The sequence below is a fragment of the Sus scrofa genome, unplaced genomic scaffold, assembly GCF_000003025.6.
Source record: "Sus scrofa isolate TJ Tabasco breed Duroc unplaced genomic scaffold, Sscrofa11.1 Contig1966, whole genome shotgun sequence".
NCBI classification, from domain to species: Eukaryota; Metazoa; Chordata; class Mammalia; order Artiodactyla; family Suidae; genus Sus; species Sus scrofa.
Genome location: NW_018084993.1, coordinates 54,609 through 69,706, shown reverse-complemented (window position 1 = coordinate 69,706; position 15,098 = coordinate 54,609). Strand labels below are relative to the sequence as shown.

General features: G+C 36.5%; 1 protein-coding gene across 1 annotated transcript; it reads left to right on the top strand.

Moving 5' to 3' along the window:
* Nucleotides 1-6,226: 6,226 nt before the first annotated feature.
* LOC100525650 (olfactory receptor 4K2-like) lies at nt 6,227-7,383 on the top strand. The gene has a single exon (XM_003128766.2). It carries the CDS (start codon nt 6,298-6,300, stop codon nt 7,255-7,257), a length of 960 nt encoding a protein of 319 aa, XP_003128814.2. The 5' UTR covers nt 6,227-6,297; the 3' UTR covers nt 7,258-7,383.
* The last annotated feature ends 7,715 nt before the right edge of the window (nt 7,384-15,098 follow it).

The following is a 15,098-nucleotide window of genomic DNA, read 5'->3' as shown; positions in this document are numbered from 1 at the left end:
GCCATGACAGGAACTCCTAAACATGAACACACTTTTAAAGAGCAATTTTAAGTTTATAGAAAAGTTGAGCAGAAAATATAGAATTTCTATATACTTTCTGCCCACCAATACATATATATATTTTTCCCTATTAATATCTTACTTAAGTGTGGTGTATTTGTAATGATTGATGAACCAATATTGATACTTTATTTTAAAGTAACGTCCAAAAATTTACATTAGAATTCCCATTTTTCCATACAGTTCTATAGATTATGATGAAGGCATGTCACCTATCCATCATTACAGTATCATGCAGAGTTGTTTTGCTGCCCTAAAAATATTGTGTTCCACCTATTCATCTCTTCCTCTCTTCTCTCCTCAACCCGACAACCATTGATTTTTAGCTAATTCTTTAGTTTACCTTTTATAGGCTGTCATGTAGTTGGTATCATACAGTGCTTAGTCAGTCTTTTCAGGCTGGCATGTTTATACCCTCTGCTTTTAGTGTCTTTTCTTTCAATTCACCCAATCATGCCAATAAAATAGTTCTTCTCATGACCACTAATGACATCAATGATCCTTATTCAGTCTCATCATATGTGACTTCTGAATGACATTTGACACAATGCCTTCCCAGGACTCTCCACCTTCATCTTCCCCTCTCTGTCTAACCAGCTGTTCCTTCATCCTTCTTTGAGAGTTTCTCTTTAGCGATCCAGCTTTCTTGGCTTTAAGTCCTATATCTAAATATGGACAAGTGCTCTGCATAACTTTCTCTCCTCTCCGTAGAAGCCCATGCCCCTGTTGCAGCTGGACTTTAATGTCTCTCTGCATGCGTAACATCCCAGACTGATTCCTGATTTTTTAATTATTATTGTTATTATTATTATTTTTGCTTTTTAGGGCTGCACCCATGGCATAATGAGGTTCCCAGGCTAAGTAAGGGCTGAATTGGAGCTGCAGCCGCTGGCCTACACCACAGCCAGAGCAACATGGGATCCAAGCCATATCTGCAACCTACACCACTGCTCATAGCATTGCTGGATCCCTAATCCACTGAGCCAGGCCTGGGATCAAACCCTCATGGATCCATACTCATGGATCCTAGTTGGGTTCATTAACCACTGAACCACGAAGGGAACACACTGACTCCTGATTTTCACCACACCCCTCTCCTCATCCCACAACCCAATCTCAGTTAATTGTACTTCCATTTTTCTAGCCGCTGGTCCAAAAATTTGGATTCGTACTATTTTAAAAATATTTTCTCGCGTATTCCACATCCAATCTGTTAACAAGTCTGGATTAGCTATACCATGCTGAAATTGCCAAATTAGATCATTTCTCCCTTCGATTCTACCACCTTGGCCCCATCCACCATCATCTCTTGCCCTGTTACAGCTGCAGCCTCTTTACTGGGGATTATTTAAATCAATAATAAGGGATAATTGAATAACTCATAGCCATTTGAGTATTATGATCTATTTTTACTTATATAAAACATGCCTGTAATAGTAAAAGGATAAATTACAAACCACATGTAATATGACTAGTCTTTGTGCTCCTAAGCAAGATGGAGTAGCATAAACAGAAGACCCTCCAAAAAACTGACAAAATCCACAAAACAGCAGATTTCAAGACACTGAACATATGCCTCCGAACTCCATGCTCTTTCTGAATTATCTTTTATTGCTATTACTTTTCTGTTCATCCTCTTGCCTTTTCCAGGATAATTCTAGTAATAATCATATACACTTATCTTTAATTTTAAGCCAGGGCAACTATTTCAGATTTATTGAATCTTTGCAACTGTTGTTGTGTTGATTTGACTTTTTTGTTTTAGTTATTTCCTTTCTTTCTCTTTATAGAAGAGAAATAAAACAAAAATATCTTAAAAACAAAGTTGCTGTTTTACTTATTTCAAAGCCTGCAAAGAATGTGGCCAGTTAGGGAAGATTTCTGAGGGCTTTATTGCTGGTCTTATGAGGAAAGTAGGATAACTGTGGTAGCTGTAAAGAGTTCATATCACTGAGGTATTTGGGAAGAAAGCTGTGTTTGGAGGGCAAGTCACAGATGGATAATTGACCCTCAAGTCTTTAAGACTCTCACTTATGGGTTAGCATTGAGATTTCACACCTAGTATCTTCCTGAACTGTGTCCTGAGTATTTCAAAAAATTACATTAATAATTATAATCACCTCTGCTATTCCTTTTACTATATTTTATTCAGCATTTTCTCTATGCCAGGCATTGTGCTGAATGCTGTGCTTTTATTTGTATAATTTAATGCTTAGACCCTTGTTCTAGGCTATTTGTCCTGTACCTGTCTTTACTTCTTTCAGCTACTTTAAGCTTTCCAACTTCTCCTTCCCCAAATTTCACCTACCTGGTAACAGCTATCAGCATACTACTAGCCTGTAGTAATTTTTTTGTGTGTGCGTGTGTCTATACTACTGTTTTTTTTATTGTATTTTATTTTTTTTATTTTATTTTCCCACTGCACAGCAAGGGGGTCAGGTTATCCTTACATGTATACATTGCAATTACAGTTTTTTCCCCCACCCTTTCTTCTGTTGCAACATGAGTATCTAGACATAGTTCTCAATGCTATTCAGCAGGATCTCCTTGTAAATCTATTCTAGGTTGTGTCTGAGAAGCCCAAGCTCCTGATCCCTCCCACTCCCTCCCCCTCCCATCAGGCAGCCACAAGTCTCTTCTCCAAGTCGATGATTTTCTTTTCTGAGGAGATGTTCATTTGTGCTGGATATTAGATTCCAGTTATAAGTGATGTCATATGGTATTTGTCTTTGTCTTTCTGGCTCATTTCACTCAGGATGAGATTCTCTAGTTCCATCCATGTTGCTGCAAATGGCATTATGTCATCCTTTTTTATGGCTGAGTAGTATTCCATTGTGTATATATACCACTTCTTCCGAATCCAATCATCTGTCAATGGACATTTGGGTTGTTTCCATGTCCTGGCTATTGTGAATAGTGCTGCAGTGAACATGTGGGTGCATGTGTCTCTTTTAAGTAGAGCTTTGTCCGGATAGATGCCCAAGAGTGGGATTGCGGGGTCATATGGAAGTTCTATGTATAGATTTCTAAGGTATCTCCAAACTGTTCTCCATAATGGCTGTACCAGTTTACATTCCCACCAGCAGTGCAGGAGGGTAGCCTGTAGTAATTTTTAATGTCCTGTCTGAAATTTTACTGCAGAGATTCTTTCTTTACATGATTCTTCAAGTAATCAAGGGTTTGCAGGTGACAAAGTGCTTTAGCCCAAAAGAGTAACTTTTCCAATTTTGGGGCATTGAACACTGGGCATAAAAGTGGGGATATTTCCTTAATCAAAGGAACAATGTTTTGCTTCTTAAATGCTCCTTAAACAGCTGCTCAAAGGTCTCCACAAGGCCACTCCCAGTGGTTCTTTTTCTCTAAAGAATACTGTTCATCACGAATGCACATCCTCACTTTAAATCGCAAAGCACACTTCACAGCTTTTGCTGCAACTTTGGGAAAAGTTGGCTCAACATTTTAATAACTCCCACTGCAAGCAGACTGTAGTGTCTAATCCTTGATCTCCCCAATATTCCTGCTTTCTAGTGGCTTTTATAGCAAGAACAGAGAAAATATATATCCATACTCTAGGTTTCTGATGTTTACCAAGGACTATGGTGATTTCAATAGGTTTGTGAATCTTGAAGGATATGGTGTTTTTGATTTCTGATCCTTAGCTGGCAAGTTAAAAGCTGGAAATAATATTAAGGATCTTGAGAAGCAGTTGTAGTCTGTGTTTTTAGACGAACAATTTTCATTTAATAACTGTACAGATTAAAAAATGAGAGAAGTAGTAAAGGAAAAATATGTCATTTGAAGACGTAAAGATGGATGATTTAATTAAATAAGTATTAGAAATGCTCCTCTGAAGATAAAACTTGACAACTATTTATTCATTTACAATCAATACATAACATATTAATAATATGCATATAAATTTAAATTAGGTATAATAATAGTTTTGTGTTATTACTAATTTCATTATAAAGTCAGGAAAATAGAAGAAATATTCAAGTATCCAAGGTTGAGAATTTTTAACACCTTTAATATATTAAGATACTCATACTATTTTTATAAGAGAAGAAGTAATTTAACTTCAAAAGGATGAAATGATTTTGGGAACATGGGCTCTCATCTTTTTCTAAATTGCTGACTTGAAACTAGATTAGAATAGTTTTATTGTAAATATTATTAATTAAATAAAACAAGTATTTATGAACAATATTCTGAAATTTGGATTCTGAAACCGAGAGGATTCTTCTTCTTCTTTTTTTTTTTTTTTCCGTCTTTTTTCTTTACAGGGCTGCACCCACGGCACATGGAGGTTTCCAGGCTAGGAGTCTAATCAGAGCTACAGCCTCCGGCCTATGCCAGAGCCACAGCAATGCCAGATCCGAGCCGCATCTGTGACCTACACCACAGCTCATGGTAATGCCCGATTCTTAATCCATTGAGTGAGGCCATGGATCAAACCCGCGACCTCATGGTTCCTAGTTGGATTTCTTTCTGCTGTGCCACGGTGGGAATTCCATGAAACCTAGAGAATTCTTGAATGTTTCCAGGAAATATGCTTGAAATAGACCATCTAATTTAATTCTTTCAGGTAAAGAGGCCAAATCTTAGAGAGGCTACTCAAGTGTGATCAAGGTCACACAGCAGGTCAAGAATGCAACTCTCTTAACCACTGTGCCACAGTTGAGTTTTAACATTTCTGGGATATTCTCTGAAAACTTTTTTTTTTTTTTTTTGTCTTTTTGCCTTTTCTAGGCCCGCTCACGTGGCATATGGAGGTTCCCAGGCTAGGGGACGAATCAGAGCTGTAGCCACCGGCCTACACCAGAGCCACAGCAACGTGGGATCCAAGCCGTGGCTGCGACCTACACCATAGCTCACGGCAATGCTGGATCCTTAACCCACTGAGCAAGGCCAGGGATCGAACCCGCAATCTCATGGTTCCTAGTCAGATTCATTAACCACTGAGCCACAACGGAAACTCTGTCTCTGACAAATCTTAAAAATGATTATCAACACTGAAAGAACAATTTGAATAGTGCAAGTAAATGAGGATGAAGCCAGATTTTTCTCCACACAGGAAAACTGGTCATTTAAATTAAAAACATTATAGAAGGTATTTGCAGAACTTGCAATCTGCTGTAAGTTGAAAACTCAATTTTAAAAAGTGAGTCTGAGTTCTTAAAGTAACCCTTTTTTTTTTCTCTTTCAGTTGGCTCTGGTATCATTTTGACATACCATCATCAATGTGAGTTTCTTTGTTTTGTTTTGAGCATCTTACAGGCTGGTGCTAGAAAAGGCCCCAAATGACACGCATATTCTATATTGCCTTGGTTTTGTCCTAGAATCTTTCTTTCTTTTTTCCTAATCTCAAAAACTGTTTGAGTAACGTGAGTAGAAATTAAGAAGCAAATTTCTCCCTCTTTAAAAAAAATACTTCTGTGAGATCATGAAATAACTTTCATATGTTATTCAACTTCATTTCATAAAGTTGAAAATAACTCTCATGTTACAGATATGCCTTTTGGTCTCCAGTAATTTTATTATATTAAGAAATTAATTTACCATTTATATATTAATAGTTAAAATAGCCTTTATCAATACTAACAAAAATAATTTGAAAATATGCAAATGAAGTGTGAAAGGAACTGGAATTTTTTGTAGCTGAGAAAACAGGAGGTCACTTAAGGAAAAACTCACTTATCACCCTCATAGCATACTAAATGGGTCTTCTGAAATCATTGTTATGTTAAACTCTCTTTTAAATCCAGGTTCAACAACAGTAGAGTCAACATAACTGCATTTTTTTTTTTTTTTTGGTTTAACAGAAAGCTTTGAGAGTTTAACCCTCATTTAAATTTTTAGTTACCTGACTTATGAAGCAGAGCACTTTCACTTAGTATAATCATCCTCTGTGACTATGAGAAATATTAACTCCTTAGCTGATATTCAGAAAACAATATTATTATATGGATATGTGATGAGTATAACCCAGTATGTACTTGATGCTGAACAAAATCAAGAAGTTGTCCATGAGTAGTGATATCTGAGAGCAATTGTTAAGTGGTTCCAAAAAGAAAAATCTTGGCTGAGATAGGTATCTGTTGGATTTTAGGTAGTCAATGTTCTGGAGAATTATTAACTGATATCATAACTGCCTCATATATAATTGCAGAAGTATCATATTTTCTAGCTCTGTCATTTTGTTCCATTTTGTCATTATAGAGCAGAGCCTGCAGATCAATGGAGGGGGCCAACCATTCCAGGGTGTCTGAATTTGTATTACTTGGACTTACTGATTCTCCTGAGCTCCAGATTTTCTTTTTTGTGATGTTTTCCCTTTTCTACTTGATGTCCATATTGGGCAACTGCCTGATTTTGCTCACAGTTCTGTTCAGCCCACACCTTCACTCCCCCATGTACTTCCTGCTCAGCAACCTGTCTCTCATTGACATGTGCCTGTCCTCCTTCGCCACTCCAAAGATGATCGTGGACATCTTTGCTCAACACAAGACGATCTCCTTTGAGGGCTGCATTTCTCAGATCTTCTTTTTGCACCTCTTCACTGGGACTGAGATTGTGCTGCTCATCTCCATGTCTTTTGACAGGTGCATTGCCATATGCAAACCACTCCATTATTCATCAGTTATGAGCCAAAGCATGTGTGTGGGGCTTGTGGTAGCTTCTTGGACAGTGGGCTTTCTGCATACAATGACCCAGTTAGCTTTTACTCTCTATTTACCGTTCTGTGGGCCCAATGTTGTGGACAGTTTCTTCTGTGACCTTCCTTTGGTCATCCAGTTGACGTGTATAGATACATATATTCTTGGAATCTTCATGATTTCAACCAGTGGCATGATTGCTCTTATCAGTTTTCTGCTTTTGCTCACCTCCTACATTACTGTTCTTGTCACTATAAAGGACCACTCCTCCTCAGGATCATCTAAGGCTTTGTCGACCTGCACTGCACATTTCATAGTTGTGTCAATGTTCTTTGGGCCCTGCATCTTTATCTATGTGTGGCCTTTCACAAACTTCCTGATGGACAAAACTCTCTCTATTTTCTATACCATTTTCACCCCTTTTCTGAATCCACTTATCTGTACTCTGAGAAACCAGGAAGTGAAGACAGCTGTGAAGAAGAAACTAAGTAACCAATATTTAAATATTGGAAAAACCACCCCAATGTATTCTGTGCAATGAACAGAGATCTCTTGGTCTGAGATTTAATAGCAACAGTTTTGCTCTCAGAACAACAGAAAAGTAAAGTTAGAATCTTTTAAGTCATTTAGTTTAAATTCATGAAAAGAAGAAGACAGGGCTGAGAGATGTGAAATATTTTGCCTAGAAATTAGTGGAGCGTTTGCAAGCGTTTTGCAATTATGGATCCATTTGAAAATCTGTTGAAATTTATAGGCTATTTTTATTGAAAAATGTATGGATCATCAAAATTGTGAACATAAATTCAGGCTTCAGAGACTCCCAAATTCTGTAAACATGTGTCAGGTTAAGACTACTTAGAGAAGCCTGAGATAAATGTTGTTGTTTACCTTCTAACTCAGAACCTTCTCACTCAACTGCATAACCTTTTGCTGTTCGGATGATGTCCACATGTAGAACTTTAATTAATTGTTATATTAATTATGATGGGCATAACAGGTTTTTTCATATAATTAGAATATTTTCATGGAAAAGTGATATTGTAAAGAGGTTCTTTTGAATATTGTTGAATAATCTTGATTCAGCAGGTCCAATTGTTTGGGTTCTGAGTCAACACTGAACAAAAGAGAACAGTTCAGAGGACTGAGATTTAACAATACAATTTTTTTAAATAGATATGTGGATACTATCACACTTGATTAATTGATAGGAAATAATCAAGTGGCAACTTGTAAAGTTTAAATACAGAAAATAGACTTACTCAAATCTGATTGGCTTTCAAAATCTGGTGGAATATCATAGATTTGAGGAATTCATTAATACCAAGACTAAACATTTAGAAAATTATTAGCTGTTATAGTCATGATATAATAGCTAATTATATGATCCAAATAAATTATTCCAAAATATTATTAGTCTTAGTGTGGGGTATATGAGTATACAAAATAATGTAGTTTGTGGAAAGAAAGGATAATAATTCAAAAAATATATTGTATAATTCCCCCTAATTTGGTTTAGTACTGATTATGGTAAATATATTTTTTATTAAGAGACAGTCTTTGAAAATTATCTGGTCAATCATTTTGCCTAATGGCTGAAGAACCTAAAGTTTAGAGAATTCGCAAAACTAGTTCAAGTCTGGATACTGAAAGGGGCAAAGATCATTGTTCTAAATATACAGGGAACTTAGAATTAAATCTTGGATCTGTCTTTTCCTAATTGTATTATCCTGGAAGATTCATTTTACCTCTCTATCCCTTTTTAATCTCTAATATAAGGATAATAAAATTAAATTAATTGCTAAAAAGTATATTAATTGCTTGTTGTGACTGTTTGTGGAAAGCAGACAGAATGGATTCTAAAAATGTCATTTCCTTTTCCCTTCCCATCCATGTAGGCTTTTACTTAAAGTCCACCTTATTTTTAAGTAGTATGTATTTGAATAAAAATTGCATAGGTCTAACCACTATTTGTCAAACACAGACTTGATAGCTTTAGGATGTTTCTAAGACTGTGGCTTGTTAAGATGCATGGCAGAAAAACAAATAAAACACTTTCTAGTTTTCCATTGCTAAAAGGGGGAGGACCTGGAAAAGCCAGCTTAGACTAGACAGCCAGATACTTTGAGATTCCTCTGAATAACAATATCCTGATAGGCTGTATCTCCTTGAATTGACTGAGGTATATGAAAAGAGTTCAGGAAACAATCTGTTACTGTGTCTTACAACATTTTGTGAGTACCCTGAGAAGAGCATTATTAATGCCATCTCTTTCTTGGCAAGCCCCTGCCTCACCTACACAAAGATGGCATTAATAGTTTTTTACATTTATTTTGGACTTTTAAGGTTTCAACATGCTTTGACACAAAGCCAAATATTTAATATCTGAGGTTAAATAATGTGTAGAAGTTTATGAAGGATTGTAGTGTTGGGGCTCGGTATAAAGCCTCATTTTAAATTTGAAATACTGTTCATTTTGAACCAAATCATGAACTCTTCCTTCTTGCTTCAAAGTCAGTTAGGCAAGTGAAAAAAGGTAGAAATGTACTTTTGCCTCATATCCATTCTTTAGAAAAAATTAACATATTTAAAATATTAACTTCATGTCTAAAATTTTAATCTGCAATTCAGTATTTATTTACTGAGCACCTACTCTGTTCAAGGCCCTTGCTGGGTGCTGGAAATGCATTAAAGTACCAGATCTGTTTCTCTGTCTTTGAGGGACATGTGTTTAGCAATTGGATGGGCTATGTCTATCTAGGTTGAATTCCAGTCCCACCACGTTCTTGTGCAACTTTGAGCAAGTATTTTTGATGTTTCTAAGACTCCGTTTCTTCACCATAAAATACGGCCATGGTATTCAACCACTAGGGATGTTGTGAATTAAACCAAAACACCTATCATAACTAGAAGTGCTTGGCAAAAGAAGGCTTTAATGAATATTAACTAATAACATTGTTATGGTTGCTGTTGTGTTATATATGTATAAAATTTCAGGGTTACTGGAATGGAAATAGATGTGCTTACTTGAATTTAAGGGCATAGTTTTAACACTATATTAGGATGTGTTAATTTCCCTAATATTAACTAGTGATACAATATTGGATTTGTGCCAATTATTAATCTTTGGTGCATTTCTGTAGCTAAACTGTCCTTTTATGTCTGTATTTTTCAAAAGAAGTATTATATTGTGGGGGTTTCCTACTTATTTTAAGTTGAAATATATTCCAAGATTGCATGAAAGGGAAAAAGAATATACGCTGTTCAATAGGTCAGTGTCCTGTTGTATTACTGTTTTTAAATAGAGTGTACATGATTAAAAACCAATAAAATATTATTACATACTCTTGAACTTTTATCCATTCAAAAAATAGTAGTGAAATGGTTTATATTCTTATAATACTAACTGGGAAATGAATGATGACAATTATCTATTTACTTTATATATAGCACACCATGAAATGTTTCAGCTATAGGAAGAAAGACTTTTCCAGATCTATGAATACATGAGGGAATTGTTTATGTGGACATAATACTATTCAGGAAAGTGTTAAAATTGAAACTATAAAATTTAGCATCAAGTCAGACATTTCATCTGGCTAAAGTATCCCTGAAGCTGTAAGATAAATGTATCTAGCTCTGCTTGGGTATTTCTGGTGGTAGAGCTCATTCCTGAGGAACCAATTAAATCCCAAACTGTGTCCTCATAACGCATTTTGATAATGACATTTCAGTATAATTGCGAAGGCAGGTGCACGCACGCACACACACACGACTGAGAACTCCTAAAGTAGGGCTTGTATCATCGTTAAAGCTGGATTGCTTGATCTCAATTCAGCTCTACACCTCTTAGTAGGTTTGCAATTTGGGACTCTAACCTCTCTAACCTAGTTCTCTCATCATTCTTAAAGCAGAGTTTGCAAGCCACCAGGCCACCAGCTACAACTGCACACAGACCCAGCATGTTCTGTCTTCCCTCAAAGGTTTATAAAGAAATCAAAATAATTATAATACGTTAGTGGAAAATTTCACAGGAAAATATAGCTTGATGGATTTTCTTAAAAACAAAACAAAATTAAAAAAACAAAAGCATAAGTCATCTAGCATCAGGCCAGAATTCTAAGCTATTTTGCTAAGTTTTCAGATCAGAAAAATGCTACAGAGCAAGTCTTTCTGTTTTGACTTGTACCAGGCTACTCCATTTATGTGTATTAGCCCAGCAGTTTGGGATTCTTAATAATGACCTTAAAATGTATGCCCTTTTCATCACCAGGTCTGTAACTTTTTTTCCAGCTCCAACTCCTGCTTTGACATAATCCACTCTTGCCATCAAATTTGATGGTTTAATCTCAACAAACACAGCATTTACTGAATCACCAGGGAACACTGGTATTCCAGCAAAGTATTCCTATATGAGGATTTAAACCAAACTGGAATATTTAAATGCATGTTATATTTATTCTTCTTTTTTCTGAGTCATGATTCTCTTTCTTTTGACCGCATTCCAGTAGAAGTCTGCTTTTTGTCACTGGCACTTCATTATACATTGAGGAGCTATGTTAATTCTTTCAAGGGTACCTTTAATTGTAGAGGGATAGGGTTGGCCTCTGATGGAAGTACTTCAGCATTAGTCTTTGGAGAAGATAACATTATCATAAGTAGAATTTTCTGCCTTTGTCAAACAGGTGACACCCCAATCTTCTTTCTCAGTAAAGATAATCCAAAAAATGTATTTTGGCCCTTTTATATATCAGGAACTCTGCTCTATTCAGAAATATTAAGACTCAGTCTCTACCCTTAAGGAGATTGTATCTAATAAAAATACAGGTGATGACAATGCAGTGTCTTAATTGCCAGGATGTAAGTTTTGTATATGGTAATATGGGGACTTAGGAAGAGGCATGTCCAAATGTGCCTGCTGAGTTAGCAAAAGGTTTCCAGAGGCAGTGTTGAATCTGAGATTTGAAGGTCAAGTTAGGGGAACACATGCTAAAAGGAGGAATAGCATAAACAAAGGCAGAGAAGCTAACAATACCTAGTGTACTCAGGAACTACATGTGGTTTATTATCTCTAGAGAAGAGATTAACTTAGTGGTCATGGAAAGAGAGCTTGGGCTGTGAAAGTGTGGCCAGAGCCTGGGGTGCTAGATATATGTTGCAGAGATAATGGGGAACACTGAGTAACTGAGGGCAGATTGTAAACAACAGACCAGTTTTTATCCAGTTCCTGTTGTGAGAATGTTTTACAAACTTAGGTGATTTGATGGAAGGTTTATCTTATTTTTTCTTTGGTATAAAAGTGTGTTAAATATATCATCTGTGATCGAAGACCATGTTGTAGTTATAGAAGATATCTTGATTCTCCTTGTCTCTTTCCAGTCTCTCCTGTAAACCTTGAATTTGCTCACTTGACAAGTATACTGAACCTTAAGTTACATGATGAACAGACTTGTGACTGTTGGCTCAGCAATTTCTGGAAATGTATCCATTTTTCCTCGTATTTTCTTCTTTTCCTGCCACCTTGCACCTTGAAACTATCTCATACACCGAAATGACATTATTGGTTTATTGATGCCCACTCCCTGAATAGCATGTTGGTGCATGTTTACTGGGGAGATGTCATGTTGTTGGTGAAAGCCTTTACATTAAGGTGACAGAGAGTATCTGGAGGAGCGCAAGGATTACAGCAGACCTGGACATCCCTGGTCTGGACATACACTCTCAGCATTTGTCTCCCCAAGGCTAAAGTATTCTGATGTGCTGTTGATTTTGACATTGTTCATCCCTCTGTTGATGAAGATCATGTATATGTGTTTATTCTCAAATATTTATTACTAAAAGCTTATAATGTGAGAGGCTTCATTCTCTGGATTACAGAAAAGAATACCAGCATGGTGGGGAAACATACAACAAATTATTACATTATACAGTAAGACATGAACCCTCTGGATCCTGCTTATATCTTCAGTTCCATTTTGTTTTCCTTTTCCCTTTGAACACTAACTTCCTTTCCTCCAATGTGCCTGACTCTATTTTGTTGGGTTCTTGGCATATGCTGTTTATCTGCTTAAATTCTGAAAGTATTACTGTAATGTGTGTGTCAGAGTGAGGAGGAAAAGTATAGTGTTTTTGTATGCAACTGAAGTTAAGTTTTTATCAGCTCAGAATAGAATTATAACAATAGGAAGATTTTTGCAAGCCCCATGGTAACCACAAAGAAAAAAATCTATAGAAGATACAAGAAAAGATAAAGAGAAAAGAATCAAGGTATAGCAGTAAAAGAATCATCAAATTCCAAAGGAGGACAGCAGAACAGGAAGAGAGGAATAAACTAATAACAAAATAGAGAGAAAACAATGAACAAGATGGCACTTGCCTAGAGAAAATTATTTTAATAACATTCAAGATTAATTAGATTAAGTTAATAGATGTAATTGATAGATTAATATCATCACTCAAAAGACAGAGTAGCTGAATGAGCAAAAAAACCCAAAATCTATCTGTATGCTGTCTGCAAGAGACCCATTTTCGATTTAAAGACACACATAGGCTGAAAGTGAATGATAACAATATTCCATAAATATTGTAACTAAGAGAAAAGAGGTGTCTATACTTAGACAAAAACAAAATATACTTTAAGACAAAAACGGTCAAAACAGGCACAGGAGGCCATTACATAATGATAAAAGTTTATTTCAATAGGAAGAGATAATAATTATTAACATATATTCACCCAGGATGAGAACACCTAAATATATAAAGCAAACACTGACAGATCTGAAGGGAGAAATAGCAATGAAATATAGGCAGACTTCAATATACCACTTATAATAATGGACAGATGATCCCCACTGAAAATCAATAAGGAAACAACAGACATGAACAACACTGTGAACTAAATGGACCTAACAGTCATTTACAGAACATTTTACTTAGTGGCAGCAGAATATACATTCTTCTTAAGGGCACATGGAACATTCTTCAGGAGAGCTCACATGCCAGGTTACAAAACAATTTATTATACTTTTAAGAGGACTGACGTTATTCCAGGTATTTTTTCTGACCACAATTGAATGAAATTGGAAATGAGTAATGAAAAGAAAAATGGAAAAATTTACAAATATGTGAAAACTAAACCACATATTCTTTTTCTTTTTTCTATTTAGGGCCACATCTGTGGCATATGGAAGTTCCCAGGTGAGGCACTGAATTGGAGCTGCAGCTGCTGTCCTACGCTACAGCCACAGCAACAGCACCCCCATTCAAGCCTCATCTGCGACCTGTGCCTCAGCTTGTGGTGATGATGGATCCTTAGCCCACTGAGTGAGGCCTGGATTGAACTGGCATCCTCATGAACACTAGTTAGATTTTTAACGTGCAGAGCCACAATGGGAATTCTTAAACAATACATTCTTGAACAACCACAGAATCAAAGAAGAAATCAAAACAGAAACTAGAAAATATCTTCAGAAAAATGAACATGAAAACAGAATATACCATCATTTATGAGTCTATAGCATCATTTGAAGGATGTAGATAGAGTCCCTTTTCCTATATAGTCTGATCTCCTCAATTCCCCTTCATATAGTCAAAGAGTATAGGGATATAACAAGGAATAAACAAAAAGTACATTCAGGAGTTTCCGTCGTAGCACAGTGGTTAACGAATCCGACTAGGAACCATGAGGTTGCGGGTTCGGTCCCTACCCTTGCTCAGTGGGTTAACGATCTGGCGTTGCCGTGAGCTCTGGTGTAGGTTGCAGACGCGGCTCGGATCCCGAGTTGCTGTGGCTCTGGCGTAGGCCGGCGGCTACAGCTCCGATTCGACCCCTAGCCTGGGAACCTCCATATGCTGCGGGAGCGGCCCAAGAAATGGCAAAAAGACAGAAAAAAAAAAAAAAAGTACATTCAGCAACACCAGTTCCAAGCCAAGTCTGCAATCTACACCACAGCTCACAGCAATGCTGGATCTTTAACCCACCCAGGCCGGGGATCTAACCGACATCTTCATGGATACTAGTTGGGCTCATAACCCACTGAGCCACAAAGGGAACTCCTCAAAAAGTACAGTTACTTAGAAAAAAGATAATTATTTCAAAAATTGTACCAAATCATTACTTCTAACTGTGCCCTGAGTCAAGATCTATGGCAAAGACTAAAAACAACAACAAAAAAAAATGTGCAAACAAATGAGTAACGACAACAAAACAAGCCAGGGCAAAATTTCTGTTCTCAAAATGCTATCAATTACAAGAAGAAAAGACACAGACTTGAGAAATGATTAGGTAGCAATATAAAACAATGTATGAAATTAATGATGCAAGAAATGAGCATTGAAAAAAGTAAAAGAATTGAAGGAGCCTCCTGTGAAGAAGTAGGGCTTAGG

What these genes read in the sequence shown, in the direction of transcription:
- LOC100525650 (XM_003128766.2), top strand. Translation starts at nt 6,298, where the DNA reads ATGGAGGGGGCCAACCATTCCAGGGTGTCTGAATTTGTATTACTTGGA.